At 39.4% G+C, this 16422-nt stretch overlaps 1 protein-coding gene across 4 annotated transcripts; it reads left to right on the top strand.

Annotated features, from left to right (window-relative positions):
- Positions 1-6183: 6183 nt before the first annotated feature.
- On the top strand, positions 6184-15038 carry LOC130163633 (GRB2-related adaptor protein 2-like). Of its 4 annotated transcripts, none has more exons than XM_056367985.1 (7): positions 6184-6939; positions 7029-7116; positions 8702-8793; positions 9229-9351; positions 12210-12372; positions 14052-14141; positions 14366-15038. In XM_056367985.1, exons 1-7 carry the CDS (start codon positions 6902-6904, stop codon positions 14549-14551), a joined length of 780 nt encoding a protein of 259 aa, XP_056223960.1. In that variant the 5' UTR covers positions 6184-6901; the 3' UTR covers positions 14552-15038. The 4 variants fall into 4 exon arrangements, with proteins under 4 accessions (XP_056223960.1, XP_056223947.1, XP_056223937.1 ...); XM_056367972.1 differs by having other exon boundaries at positions 14052-14153; XM_056367962.1 differs by having other exon boundaries at positions 6187-6939; positions 14049-14153.
- Positions 15039-16422: the final 1384 nt, after the last annotated feature.

Below are 16422 nucleotides of genomic sequence, written 5' to 3'. Positions count from 1 at the left end.
AGCCGTTTAAACCCAAAGGCACCATCAGTGTTATGTGGTATGATGCATGGATATGAGCAGCTGATGTATGAGTCCAGTGGATGAAGGTGAGGTATGGACTCTCATTGACAGAGACAGATAGGCTCTTATCCATCATTATGTTCAGAACAAGGCCAGAACACTGACTGGCAGAAGAGGCCTACTAATACACGGCATTTTATTGATTCTTGAGGTAAAATTATCATTTCACTTAGGCCCATTTTGCAGAAGGGGTGGGGGGGTTCGGGGTCAGCTGCCGGTGGAGCTGGAGTTAATTCAGTCTTTATTCAGGGATGCTTCAACAGGGTCGATGCTTGAGTACTCTGGTTGAGTGTGGGTCTTCACTCTGCTCCTCGAGAAAAGCGGTGTGAAGGCTATGAGATTGAAGACCTTCTAGTTTAGCTTTTGTGATGGGTGGTTTAGAAGGTCAGACACTGTGCATCGAACTTAAACCTAAATGTTTAAGGACAGTTTTTTGAACTTAGATCACAACCATCAATCTATTTTCTGTCGCCTATCCGAGGTTGGGTCGCGGTGGCAGCAGATCAGCAAAGTAGTCCAGACATCCCTCTCCCTAGCAACGTTTTCCAGCTCCTCCTGGGGGATGTCAAGGTGTTCCCAGGCCAAATGAGGTATATAATCTCTCCAGTGACTTCTGATTCTACCCCAGGGCCTCCTACCAGTTGGATGTGCCCAGAAGGCGACCTCTAATGGAAGCAGCCGGGAGGCATTTTATACAAGATGCCCAAACCACCTCAACTGGCTCCATTCGACGTGAAGGAGCAGTGGCTCTACTCCAAGCTCCCCCCTGGATGTCAGTGCTACTTACCCTATCTCTAACGCTGAGGCCAGCCACCCTGCAGAGGAAACTCATATCAGCCACTTGTATCAGGGATCTCATCCTTTGGTCAGTACCCAAAGCTCATGACCATAGGTAAGGGTCAGAACAAAGATCGACTTCTGGCTCAGCTCCTTCTTCACCATAACGGTCCGGTACAACACCTGATTCACTGCTGATGCTGCACCGATCTGCTTGTTGATCTCTTGCTCTATCCTCGTGTATAAGACCCCGAGATATTTAAACACTCCATCCCAACCTGAAGAGAGCAACCCACCGTTTCCGGCATGGAACAACAGATCAAAACTCGATGGAAATATGTATTGAAAAATGCGCATTACTCTATGGCTAAGCTTAATTATTGTCAGTTGAGTCATAAGTCAGTCAGATCCATAAAACAGATATCAATATCATTTAGTGTGACGTATACTTCCCAAGGAATTATCTTAGATGTCCACTGAAAATAAACTTCCATAAATCTACTTAGAAATGCTAGAAGAAAACGCATGGAGCAAACTTGAATCATCACACATTTTACATCCAGCTGTCTGGACGTCCATGGGAACACTGCAAACAAAAACTATGAATAGCTAATTCTGCGTATTTTTGATGGTGCCAATTTGCCAATATGGAAACAAATGGAGGCTAAGAAAAAAAAGGGCTCAACGGAGAATACCACTACCTGTCGCTGACATAACAGGCTGTTAGCATGTTTCCATCTATCAGATTAGTGAAAACACTGGACCTTACTCCATTTTCACACAAACGTCAAATTTTACAGTTACTTGATTTAAAAAAAAAAAGAAAGACAAGTAGAAGGACAAGCAACTATTCCTGTGGAAATAAACTCAGAGATCCACCATAAAATACAAGGACACCACGCTGGACAGGTGTTAAATTACCAGAGGAACAGTTTGCCAAAAAAAAAAAAAAAAAAGTAGAGAATTGCAGCTGTAATTATCACTGGGGTGGGGGTGAAAAATAATTAACTATATTTACGCTACAGTCAGGAAGAAGATCAGTGACTGGCAAAAATAATGTTAAAATCACCCCACCTCCCCTAGAGGATTAAATCCTGTCTGCATGGAGCTGCTCACTTGCTCAGACTGCAGTGCAGCCTCGGTAACATCTGCAAGATAAGACCTGCATTTTGAGCTTTTTTTTTTTTATGCATTATTTTACAAAGCCGCATGCTTGGGTACTCATACAATTGCATCTTTTTGTGTCTTATTTGGATCCGAGGGCACGCATTACTCACTGTTGCAAGTGATAGATCGTATGGTTTAATGATTTATTAGTAAGAGGCAAATAAAGGGCCTACTTTTTTTATTAATCTGCTTTCATCTGGGCACACTGGTCATCCAAATTAACATTCACTTTATTAATAAAAAGGAAGAATTTGGAAGATTTAAATGGTTTATGACGTTTATATTGTATTGATGGTCCTGATGTTGCATTGCTCAGTTCAAACCTGTACTTGGAGATCATGCGTCTTTCTGTGGAGTTCAGGTGTTTTCCTATTGGGGACAGTTCTGTCAGATTTTTGAATGTTAGAAGGGATTTTATAGCACTGTTATTGTAGTGCTGACAATATTGGTCTTGCTGCTTTCAAGTCCTGGCGGGATGTTTTTTTTGTTTGTTTTTTTTTTTGTCTTATTAGATTTCCAGAGAGCTGTTTTGTCGAAGAACTCAATCCTTCTGCCACCTCAGACGTGGACAGAGGTTTGGGAGAAGGGGGATTAGCAGAGTTATGTGAGGTAAACAAAATGAAATGTGATGTTTGCTCACAGAATATTTATTTATACATCTCTGTCCCTGTGTTGCCAAACACATTCGTCTTTCTCTCAGTCTCTACCTCTTCCATTTGCACTCACTCACCCTGCAGAGTTTGAAGTCTCTCGACATCTAAAGATGCAACTGTCAATGTCGCAGAGTGTTAACACACACAGACGTGCACGTAGTCATGCACATGGGCCCCGAGTTAATGGGCCTATTAATGCAGAATGGCAGCTCTGCATTGAGCCATATACATTCCTTTCCACCTGTTTAAACAGAGTTTTATGAGCTCTGTCATGAAGCTAAATGGGATGTTTCACGGGCTCAGGCCATTAAACACAATAAATAGCGTATCACGCACACAGACAAAAAAAACACACAGATGACAATACATAATCTGAATAGTTACACCTGTACCTATTTTGTTTTTTTCCTGATTCTCCATAATAGGCTGCATAACAATAGATGCACGTACAGCTGTAGGTCACCTTGGCAACAGTCATCAAGAGGTAAATGATTCTTTTGGCATTGTAAAAAAAAAAAAAAAAAAGGAAGAAAGAAAGAAACACACAATAACCCACACGCATAAACATCTATGAGGGTACATTGGGTCCATTCATCAAGTCTCTCATGGTGGGAATGCTGATTGCTTGGACCCTGCATCACCCCCCCTCCCTTTTTTTTTTTCTTTCTCTCAAATCATTTGCTTTTCAGCCAAGTCTCACGATCAAATCCCCAGCGAACACCACACGGGGATCTGAGCACTGATGGCAGACCGACTATTGAGACTGACTGTGAATATCAGAGGGAGAGACACAGACAAGAGTGTGTTGGTTTGTCAGTATTTGCTTGCATTTTCCCCGGCTTCATGTCCATACCTTAACACCTCCAACACCTTCTGTTTCAGTCCTGCACTCTGTCAAATCTGTTCCTTATTATTCGTTTTCTTAGCTGACTTTGACTCCACCTCTACCCCCTCCCCCTTCATTCCTTTTGCCACATTTCTTTTTCAGAACACTGTACTTCCTTCCTCTTTCCCTACATCACTCCGTCTTACCTCCTTCCCCCTACAGGCATATTCTATATTTCTGTTCCTGATAATTCACTTGACACTACATGTGTGATCACACTCAGTTTGTTTTCTACTGTATGAGACATAGTGGGACAATGTTCTTTGCTGCATTGTGTTAATTTAGATAAGTAGGCTACATGTGAAGGAAGGCTTTCGAGCCGTAAGTCATGTGGCCTAAAAAGTGGCTTGTATATTGGTGATAGTGGTTTAGAATTTAACTTTTCTGGTTCATGTATTAAAGACAAATGAGGAAGTGGAACATATGAACAAACAGTGTGGTTAATTTAGCAATCATAATAAAACTATCACAAATGCATTTTTATATTGTAGTATCAATATTTATTAAGACACAGTACATTTTTCATTTGAGGAACTGTTTACATATTGAAAACAGACAGGAATGTCAATTTTTGAAAAACCAAGCAAATTAAACACCTGATTAATAAAGAAAGTTAATGCAAAAATAATATAAAAATCCAATATATGTGTTAAGAGGTTCTGCATGTTGATGTGCAACATTGCTCACAATGGCCTGATACATCTATAGAGGATGGCTGACACTGTATAAACAAAATTTAATCCCTGATGGCATATTAATAACATCTCATGGTACACTTATACTATAGTCTAACCCTGTTTTAGTCATGATATATGGCTATATGGATTGTAATGTCAGTCTAATGGTCAGTCCACCACTCTGGACTGAAATATCTCAACAACCTCTGGGTGGATTGCCATGAAATGAGGTGCAGATATATCCTTAGTGCATTATCCCCTGCCTTTCATACAGTGCCACCATGTGGTTACCATCTAAGGTTTAGAGTGAAATGTCTGAACAGTTGTTGGATGGATTGCCATAACATTTGGTAACCAAATTCTTCATCAGATCAAAATCTTTTTTTTTTTTTAATTTTGGTTTATGCTTTAATACCTGCACTTCCCATCAGCCCCTTCTTTACTTTGTGTTTGTGCTAAATAACAAAGATTCTTACAAGCTAAACAGCGAACAGACTCTTTGCTTTGTTCTAATTATCTTTTCTAGTATTACCAAGGGGTGTTCTGACAATATTTTTCTCTTTGTTCTGCATATCTTTGGTTTTATGCTATAGTCACTTCATAGTATATTTAAAAAGTGTCTCTAGTTGTGAACTGTGTATTCAGGTTATTTCTTTGAACTGCCCTGCAGCCTGAGGGAAAAAGCTATTGTTCATCCTAGAGGTGTTTGATGCACTTACATCGCCTCCCAGAGGACAGATGAGCAAACAGTCAGTGGACAGGGGGAGGGGAGTCCCCCCACAGTGCTGCTGGCTTTCTGTCAGCATCTCTCCTGACAAATGTCCCCAACAGAGAGGAGAGGCACTCTGATGATTCCCTCTGCTGCCCTCACTGTCTTTTGCAGGGTCTTGCAATCGGCTGCATTACAGTTCATACAATTGATGATTATGATGATGATGTTGGTCAGGATACTTTAAACAGAGCCCTGGAAGAATGTAGTGAGAACTGGGGGTGGTATCTTTCTTTGCTTCAGCTTTCTTAGAAAAGACATCCTCTTCTGAGTTCTTTCCACACATTTGTTTGAGCTCAAAGACCAGAAGAGGGTTGTTGGTGATGTCATCTTCAGTCTTGTCAACATTAAGAGAAAGGTTCTTGTCATCACACCAGCCTACTAGTTCTTCCACCTCTTCCCAGTAAGCCGTTTGGTCGTCATCGTTGATCAGCTCCACCACAGTTGTACTATCCGTGAACTTTGCAAGTTGAGCAAACCACAGCAGCAAAAGTCACCTAATGAAAGAGACAAACTCTTTGTTGACAGGAATTCAACTTCCTGTTTCTAACACCACTGTGTAGACTGTAATAGATGTAATTCCATTGCTTGAGTTGCTTTCCTTGGTATGTTTGATACATAAAATGAAGTTAATTACTTGTTTAATAAAATCTGCTTAACTATACAGTATTATTAACAGGGCTGTGTCAAGTGGCTTATTGATTTAACATTGTAAATCTTTTGGTTTGGTGAATACATCCCATAGTTTAAAAGTTCCAACCAACCTGTTTGACCAAAGAGTGGTTAACTAGCCGTTCAGCTTTCATCAGTTAATAGTTAATTTATCGGCACAAGATGTTTTAAGCTTCGCTACTTTAAGCTTAATGTTAACATTCGCTCATTAGCATTTTATCTTTAGTATCCAGCGCCATATAAGCACAGCTGTGAGTACTCTAATGTGCTAAAATGCCCATTGGTATATTATGCATGTTAAGAACAATTTGACATCACATGTTGATGTTTAGTGTGTAACATTTACAATGTTAACTTATTGTTAGCTTTCTGATGTTAGCATTTAATGTCTAGCCATAGTTACCATACAGCTAATACTGAATACTAATTCAGTCTTTACAAAAACAATGTTTTGACAAAACAAACGAATGACTCAATGTCTGCTTATTAGCTTTTTGTAGAGCCTTCAACTTTGTTTTACGTGTCCTTTTTTTTTTTAAAATGCATTTCAACTTTCTTTGAGAGGTTTGGAAAAAGCTAGTATTTTGTCTTGATACATTAAAAAATATACAGTTGCCAGTTATTCAGTTAAATATTGATTTACATTCATACAGTAATTTCTTCCATCCATGCAGTGCATGTAAGTTCTAATCTTTTTTGTGCATCTTTACACCTCTACATTTGTGTGTGCTCATGTGACAGTGCAACAGGTCAGCAGTGACAGTGTTTCAGTAGCAGCTGCAGTCTGACTGTGCTTCCTGTGAGTTGGCAGCAGGAGTTTGCTACTTCTCCTTGTAAACCCTACGATCTCTGCACTGCAAGGACAACACACACGGTGAGTAACACAATGTTTCTTTCTCTTTTCAATGAGGCACAGACGGCAACAGTTTGTCATTTTGAATTATGGTTTGTTGGCCCGCTGCTTTCTGAGCTGTCAAAACGAACTTTCTTCCTACTGCAGACAGCACCTTACCTGCCAACAGAGTCCAGGTGAAGCTGGTGATAGCTTATTGATTTCTTCTGTCAAATCAATTTCTGTCATGTGTACAAAAGAAAAATGATGAGAGGACAGGTTAAATCACTATGTTTGTGGTGTTTTTGGCCTCCAAATAACAGGAATATGTGTTTCTGTGGGTAAGACAGACAAGAGAAAATACTTGTTACACCAGTGTTAAATGTGCTGTTTTTATAGCTTCCCAAAATGCATGTAGACATCTTGGTTAAACCTGGGTGTGTTATGTAAGTAAAAAACTATAAATATACTTTCAGTTTTGTTATTTGTTAACCCCCAAATGTACACCCTCATACTTTTGTCCTCTTTCTTTTAGGTCCTTTACTATGGAGGCTGCAGCCAAGTACGACTTTGAAGCTACAGCTGATGATGAACTCAGCTTCAGAAAGGGAGAGAAATTGAAGGTAAGGAACACACACACACACACACAACAAACACACCTTGACCTTATACATTGTTCCTGCTTTGTGTTTTCAACAACCTAGTGCACACATTACATGTTATGAATAGCGCTCGATATGAAAACGCATTCAAATGCGGAGTGTGTAAATAGTGCCAGCAGCGTTTTCATGTAAATCAGTGTCACAGAGTCAACTGGACATTCAGAACATTAATACAGCATAAGAAATAATTTGTATCACTGTGTAGTTGTTGCAGCTGGTTATGAAAATGTGTTACGAAACTGCATCCTGCTGCTCAAATTCAAGTTTATTTCCTATTTGCAATCAGTTGCAATCTTATCTCTTCTTGACTGAAGTTTTACAAAAAGTAAAAATAAATAGCAAAGACATGAAGAAATGTATAAGTTAAATGCTGATATACGGACCACACAAACTAAAATTAAAGCATAATGACAAGTAAACAGTGCAAACTATCTTTACTCCTGTGTAGCACAGTTGAGTTCTGTGTTTTCAAGACAGATTGACCCTGTCACCTCAAAACCCCTGAATCACAATCTTGCTCAAGACATGTTAGTCTTCCTCTTAAAGTGACAGTCCAGGTTATTTGACGTGAGGTTGTGTGAGGATCTATAGTCATTTAAATACCTGCAGTAGGTTCGGCTCAACACGCTCTTAGTTTAGAGAAGCAGCGGCACAGAACTTGAGCGATGCGCCGCTGTGAACGGGGCAATCTGCAAAATAAAAACATGCCATAGCCATTTAAAAATATGCCCATGGGAAAAAAAAGCTAACATCAGTGTAGGTGTGCGCTTTATTAAAAAATATATATATTTTCACTTTATCTTGCAGTCAAACAGCACTTTCCTTTGGAACTACAACTTGTGAACCGCTGAACTACAATATTACTGCATACAAGCACACCTACGGCGCAGATTGGCTGTTTTAGTCAGGCAGAGCTAGGTAGGGGCACTTGTGCGTAGGGATACGGTGGTCCAACAGTTGAGAAAATGTAGTTCCCAGGAAAGGGCTGTTGGAAGGCAAATGATTAAGTGCAAAGTTACTTTAGTCTTAATGTTTATTCCTAGTGTGAAAAAGCTCAAATAAGTTTAATAAGCTTGCTGTTAATCCTCTATGTTGAGGGTCAGATCGGTTTATTAACCAGGAGGACCACCACCCCTATAGATCAGATAGGGAATCGTTAGCTTGACATTGTTGGATAAGTTCACTCTGCAACAACAAATGTAGACTACAGTGGTTATTTATTTTATATATTATGTCCATTTATTTGTCAGCCAATTTGTGCCGAACATGGTGGAGGGATGGCGCATGGGCCATGGAAGAACCCATTAAATTTTGGAGCAGATCAGGATCATTTACTATGAATTTACAGTTTTTTCCCTCAAGTCTGGTGTATGTTGTTTGACATTGGCCTTGGCAGAGGTCTGGCTCTCTGAGTGCCCTTCTACTGTATTCGTGTACTGATTTAATTTCTGTTGTACCGCCAAAAGAAAGCTGTTTACTATATTCACCTCAATGTGACTTCATTTCATGTGAGTGTGTCTCATGTGACTGTGTCCCACTGCGTCAGATTCTGCAGACCACTGGGAACTGGTACAAAGCAGAGCTGAATGGAGCTGAGGGGTTTGTACCCAAAAACTTCATCAGCATTCACCTGCCCAGGTAAAAGCCAAAAGTCTACACACAGAGGCCAGAGAGAAAAGTACAGAGGGATAGACGGACACTCACTATTTCTAAAGTCACACAGAAGAGAGGAAGAAGTCATCTTATCATGAAAGTTAACATGCCCAGTGTCATGAGAAAACCATTCTTTGTTTAATTATGTTAAGTTACATTTCTCTTTCAAACACAGTCATCACATGATAAATGAATGGTCAGTTAGTAGATACTGTACACAGACAAAGTTTTCCTACACTTTATACTGTTACACACTAGCCTGCATGGCTGATAGATATTTACCTGATTATGTTTCCAGACTTTAAGCAATGTCATTTCTTTTTTAACTCCTTAGATCTCTGCATTTATGTTTGGACTGCTAATAATTTTCCTAATTTCATCCTCTGTTGTTTTCTCTACCTCCCTCCCCCATGACTCCAGCTGGTACCAGGAAGATGCCAGTCGCAGTGACGCAGAGGAGAAGCTGATGTCACAACCTGTGGGGGCCTTTCTGATACGAGGCAGCCAAAGTGCAGCCCTGGGTGACTTCTCTATCTCTGTCAGGTGCAGTCAGTGTGTGTTTATGTGTGCATGTAGGTGCCTTTCGATCAAGGGGCTGACATATAGCTCACATTCACACTTACGGACAATTTAGAGTAATATGCATGTCTTTGGACTTTGGGAGGAAGCCAGGTTTCTCACAGGAAACACACAGACACGAGGAGAATATGCAAAGTCAGGCTTGAACCAACCTTCCTGCTAACCACTGCACCACCATGCCACCCACCTGTAGGGCTAACAAGCACTGAAATTTGGTTACTATTAATCAACTATAGCTGTGAGTGATTTCATGGATGCAGTTAGTGATGGGTAACAGTTAAAGAGATGGCTTTTACTGTTTTGGTTGATGCCATATGTTTTTAGTATATTGCAGGTAAACTTGGTATTGCGTTGCTGCTGCAAACATACTAGCATCAGCAATCATTTCTACGAGTAAGCCTACTGGTAGAAATGAATAGTTTCAAATTCTGTTTCTTTTCCTGCCTGCAATGAAACCCCTTTTTTTTTCAAAAATCTATCTTTTTAAGATTGTCCACCGTTTTCGCTTTTTTTTTTTTAATGCCTTTCAGTGACCCCCCCAACTTGTTCTTCTCAACCAAGATTTTCCTCATTCTGCTTCAATGTCACATGAGTGTAGGCAGCCCTATAAATGCAAATGTCTCTGACTGACTGAGTGATGGAGTTGAGTGAGTGATGGAGATACACCATTGGTCAGCCGAATGCTGTGTGACGGAGTGATAAGGTTACTCCATTGGCCAGTTGGCCGAATGTTGGAGTTTCCTCACTGGTCGTTGCTCTTTTAAAATGATTGAGCACAAACAACTTGTTGATAAATTAGCACCTTTCTTGCTAAATTTACCAACTTTTCAGAACCCTTTACCAACTCTTTTTCAAATAAGCACCTAGAGACAAATTCAGCGAGTTTCTGGACAAACCTCAGTTACTTTCAGTGGAAAACAGACACCAGTATTGCCCCATGGGCATGAGGTCGGGCTTTCCCTCCGCAGACACACTTCTCTATTTTGTCAGACACCGTCATGGTTATAAGATCAGGATTTTAGCAGCAGTTTGGAAACGGCTTTGAAGTGACTGCTGGTTAACATGTAGTCTTAACAACAGACAGAGGAAAACCTGTAAATGAGAACTGCTTTATTGAGAATTCAGCTGTATTAAAACATTGTTAATGTGAACACAGAGAGGAGATAAGCAAACAGATAAACACCTGAAAGTAGGAAGAATGCAAATAGTCTAAGACACAGCCCAGCCACATACATTGTTGTGACCTGGTCTTGTGTGTGTGTATTTATTACTGTCTGACCACACCACTTCCTCCTGCAGACACACTTTCTGTCTGAGAACCTTTTCTGCTTACAACAGTGTAACACTGACTGTGACATACTGTAGCTGAAGTTTCGCATCACATGAATCCACTGAACTTCCTATGAAATATGCCTGTTCAGTGACACACATCCAGGTGCAGATGGTTATGGGATACATCATGATGAGCATTACACAGACTGATCAGTACAAATCTGATGTTTTGGTTCAAGCAAGACATCAGAACTCTGGATACTTAAAGATACAAAGATACTTTACAAGACTTTCTTAGATTTGAAGACCATCAATAATTCTTTAAGTAACAGAACTTATGACGTAGGTGTTTCTTTGCAAATCTCAATTAATGCACCAGAATTAAACTATAGGTAAAGACAACAACAGGGAAGCTTAGCTGGATCTTGGTGCAAGGGTTGTATGTGTAACTGCCAACCACAACAACAAATATAAATAGCTGTTCAGTTAGAACAAGGCAAATTTAATTTCAAACATGTTTGATACTTGCGAGAATTAGGACATTCAAATCAAATAACAGTAAGAGGAGGAACACAACGAGCCTTTCACAGAAAATAAAAAGATGTGGACAACAGTGAGGGAGTGAGAGAGCGAGTGAGCGAGGGTGCAGTGTGTGTGTGTGTGTGTGTGTGTGTGTGTGTGTGTGTGTGAGTGTGTGTGTGAGACAGAAAGACAGCCTGTGTGAGGAACCCAAAGAGCTTTCCTAACATTATCTCTGCTGGAAAGTTTTAAATAATATCATATAGCAGCAGAGCTCTTCTCTATTCTTGACAATGACAGGTCAGTGAATGTCGTTTTCCCTCCCGGTTTCAAAACTTGTCATGATTTAAAAACTCCTGGCTCAACCTTGCAAACCTCTTCCTGTTTAGTTAGATGTTGCTTAGCAACGCAAACAAGAGGAAATCTGGTGCTCAGGAACTACTTTATGATGTTTGAAACAGAAACACAAGATCTAAATTAGTTTTAAGTGTAAATTAACAACTGATTTGATTTGACTGATTTAATTTGTTTGCATATGGTACTTTGTTGGCAGCTCATGTTAGCCACTGGGTCTTCATCAAAATCATGAACTGTACAAGTTTTCTGGTTTTATCTCTTACTTCCTTTACTAAGATGGATTCTTCTCTGTATAATGTTGGTGCTATATGGCAGACCCATGCACAAAACACAAAACTTCTGGGTGGCTGACAAAAGAATTTCATGTTGATGTTGTAGATTACTGTAAAGTTTTGACTATTAGAGAGTGAATTTTTGTTTTTTAGTGGGGCAGAAGTGTCCTCTCATGTAGCATTTCCCTTCCCTTTTAAATTCTGTTCTAATCCACCTACATTACATCCTGTCCCCTTCTTTCTGGCTGGTGGTAAGAATATGGCAAGGTCTGTTCAATAACAAAAGATGGAGAGATTGTTGTAAATAAGAAGTCAATGCTACAATTTGTTATAAATTTGCAAGAAACAGAATTTGTAAATGTATAAATATTGTTTTTCTTTTTTAATTTTACTCTCTTGTAGACATGCAACAGATGTACAGCACTTCAAGGTGCTGCAGGATGGGAGAGGGCAGTATAAGCTGTGGTCAGAAAAGTTCCCTTCTCTCAACCAGCTGGTGGAATTTTATAAAAAAAACACTGTCTCTAAACACACTCAGATATTTCTACAGGAGACACAACAACAGGTAGGAAACCTCATGTAAAACTTCAGCCAAACTAGTGTGTACCCTATTCTATAGGTAGCGCCCTGTGTTTGTAAGCTTAATTCCCCATTTAAGTTAGTTAAGCTCTTAATTCTGTTTTTTTTTTTTAAAGAGTGTGCTTTAATATTAATTACCGATATCTATTTTTTTCTTTATTCCTATGGCTTTACAAGGTTATCAATTTAAAAAGGAATCACAAAAATTTATACTATGTTTCCCCAAGTTAGGTCTGGATTTATTATATTCAAAGGGATTTAATAATTTCAGGAATAATAAAAAAATAAGTTAAAGGAATAAAACAAAAAAAAGGTTCACACAAAATGAAAATTCAGTCTACTGACCTCTTTTTAAAATTAACTTTGTATTTAACCAAGTAAATTGAACTTATATCCCTTTACCTTTGTTTTGCTTCTGTATTTCAACCTTTAATAACCCTTTTATTTCCCTCTAAATCTTGTTTTGTATCCATATGTCAACCATTAATAAACCACTTTATGTACTTTTATTTAACGTAAAACAAGCCGGCGACAAAATTAAATAAATTTAAACAAATAAACCCCAGTTGCAGGTCCGATGGCGAAATGACGTGGAAGTTGCTTCACTCTAACTAAGCAAACATAACTGTTCAGTACTCACAATAGCCGCAGGTTAGTCACACAATCCCAGTGTTTGATATCCACGCTGGTGCGGTGAGCAGGCGGGCTGACGGCTGACCGTGGCGGGCTGACAGGGGAGTCCTCTCTCCGTCCCACGTCTTCCTTCAAGAAGTTTCCAGGCTTCACTTGGCTACGTGTGGTGCTGGCTGGTGACACCGACTGTCTCTTGTAATCCAAAGAAACTTCCAGTCCTTAGCCGAATAACAAACTTGTAGTCTGTCTGCGTAGCTCAGATTGTTCCTTGTGGCAGCTAACTTAGCTCGCTAGCTAGCTAGCTAGCTGAAAAGGCTAATAATAACACAACATCATCTACTGCGCCTACTACTTAACCTCTCACAGTACACATACCAATTTTCACTGGTTAGCAGTCTTGTGATCTAATGTGTACAGGGCATTAACTGGCAAACCACACTTTAAATCTGTTTTACAACAGTTCTCAGTCTTTCCTTCACGCACTTGTCCACCGAACACCGATCTTTGCTACGCGCATCGTTAGCTTATTTTTTTAGCTCTACCTCCGCACCTCTTCAGAGGTTCCGCCCCCCAGCCAATCACAATGCAGAAAAATCACATGACTCTTAATCAACCAACCACATATGGTAAAATCCAACATAATAAATTGTACTGTTAACTCCACAGTATCACGATGTACAATGCAAACAACCTAAGCCTATTTAAAGTGGCACAAATGTTTACATGGAGCTGAACATGTTAATACTGGCCACAGCATATTTATTCTGAGTAGGAAAAGAAAATTAGCAACTAGAGTTGGACAATATAATTAAGATGTACTGTTATTTATGGACAGTTTACACTCATGGTGGTCTCATGGTAAAATAAGGGACTAAATGACCTGTCATACAATCAGACAAGTCATTGTATGTGTGGTTCAAGAATTATTTTGAAAAGGATTTTTGAATATTATCCTCTGAATACAGTGAAGATAAACAAAGGAAATTTACAAAGATAAAATATACTGTAAAGCTTTTCATGTCCCAACAGCAGAGAGGAACTTCAGACAATCTCCCACCTCTCCCTGCTTCTCTCCATACTCCTCCAGTGCTCGACCGCCCATGTGAACCTGCACCACGACAGGTATTTAATACGGTGTGTGTCTGTGTATTTTTTGTGTGCCTACACTGATGTGTGTGTGCACAAAATTCAGGTAGAAATCTCTTCACACAAGAAATGAAACTCTGAAACGTCTTCCAGCTGTAATATTGAGCTGAAAAAGTGAGTGTGGATCAACCTTTAAAAGATCTCTGAAACTTGTCTTTCTGTCTGTGTGTCTCATCTTGTATATCCTCCTCTGTGTCCAGCACAAAGCTTCCTCCACCAGGAAGGTCAAAGCTCTGTACAGTTTCCATGCTGAAGACACAGATGAGCTGGAGTTCAGCGTCGGCGATATCATCGAGGTCCTGGAGTGCTCTGACCAGGCCTGGTGGAGAGGCCAGCTGAGGGGCAGGACAGGCCTGTTCCCCTCCAACTACACCAGCCCCATCTGAGAGGAGCACACAAATAAAGACAAACAGGTGTAATATTACAGTAATGTTTTATTCCAATTAATGCCTTATGCTAACAGTCTCAACTTAACCCTGAACCTGCATGAAGTCTTCAATAGAATAGAAAAATATAAAACTGGTTGTTTGTCAAACTGCTTTCAAAGATTTAACACATGAAGTTTATATATTGGATTCAATATTTTATATATTTATAACATACAGCAATCCTAAACATTATGAATTTGATTCCAATAAATCTGGAAAAAGTGACATCTGCTTTTACAAAGTGACTGATAATACAAAATAATCAAACCAATGCCATGGTCATGTACTGTGTCAGTTATACTGTAACACTGCTGTCCTTTATTCCACTGAATTTGGTCTGAGTATTTGACATAAACTGTAACCTGCAATATAAAAGATATGAATATGTCACAACAGTAATGTATTTATTTTTGAAAATGCTTTATTTTTTAATAAAAAACATTGATACGCATTATTATTGAGAGTTGACAGTATATACTGTACATATTTATACAATCATTTTCAATCAGGAAAAATATTATGCTATTACAGTGTTATCTATTAAATCATGCTTTCCAAAAATCTGGAGCAAAATACTTCACTTTACGTCAGTGGTTCTATAAACTGACACTCGGCTCTGCAGCACTCCTACATGATATAACAATCCCTCAAAGGTCATCGTTACAATAAGTTACAACTTAGGAAGCTTTTGAAGTTATAGCTGATTGCTCAGCATCCATAGAACAACAGTGTCCTGTAAAATAAATAACAACTAAACCATCCAGAAGATGCATTCAGTTCTTTGTAATACTGAAAGGTGAGAACAAAACACACAGTGCCATGAATAAAACTGTTACACATTTACAGTGGTGGCCAAAATTATTAGAACACCTGACAGAGCTGAAAATATTGACCTGTTTTTTTGCCTCCAAAACATGATTTCATTTCACAATGTTCATGAAACATGCAGATGGTTGCTCAACAAATATCAGATGAAGTGAGTCCTACTGTTTTTATCCACTGTTAACTTTAATATCTGGTATATCCACCTTTTGCAGCAATTACAGCAGCACATCTCTCTTGCATAGTGTCAATATATTTCCTGAGAACTTCAACACTAATGTTCTCCCATGCGTTCTGCAACTCAAGCCAAAGGCTTTCCTTTGAATGTACAATAGATTTGTCCAGTTTATTTTCCAACTCGCTCCAAATTTGCTCGATGGGGTTGAGGTCTGGACTTTTCAGGGGCCAGTCCATCATTTTCAATGTTCCAGCAGATTCCTTCTGTCGCAGGTAGTTCCGGAAATAGTTAGAAGAATGTTTAGGGTCATCGTCCTCTTGCAAAATAAATCCAGGCCCAATAAGACGACTCCCAGATGGTGCTCCGTGCCTCACCAGAATGTTGTGGTATAATTTCTTATCCATGATGCCATCAATTTTCACTAAGTCGCCTGTTCCTGAGGCTGAAATGACCTCAGTGAATTTATGCGAATTAGTGGTGTTGCCTCAGTGACAAAACCCTGATGTTACCAATCACTTAATGAGCAGGAGAGGCCTTGTACATTCAAAAGAATCACACAGCTGTGTCCTCAGACTCTTGCATCACCATCAATTTAACCACGATCACACCTGACAATGATTACACAAGTAATTTGGCTTCTTCTGTGAAGGAACCAGATTGTGTGACATTGATAGTGAAATAGGCTTAGCTTGTTTTTTGTAAGGAACATGACCTAAATCTCCTTATGATGGCTCTATTCTATGGTTTATATAAATCTAGGATTTGTCATATATTCCATGTGGCACGAGACTATCTTGACCTACATATAAATTGTTCTTTGCTCAGTTTA

This window comes from Seriola aureovittata, chromosome 3 (assembly GCF_021018895.1).
Source record: "Seriola aureovittata isolate HTS-2021-v1 ecotype China chromosome 3, ASM2101889v1, whole genome shotgun sequence".
Classification (NCBI taxonomy): Eukaryota; Metazoa; Chordata; class Actinopteri; order Carangiformes; family Carangidae; genus Seriola; species Seriola aureovittata.
Note: the sequence above shows the minus strand (reverse complement) of the source record. Positions and strands in the feature narration are given on the sequence as shown.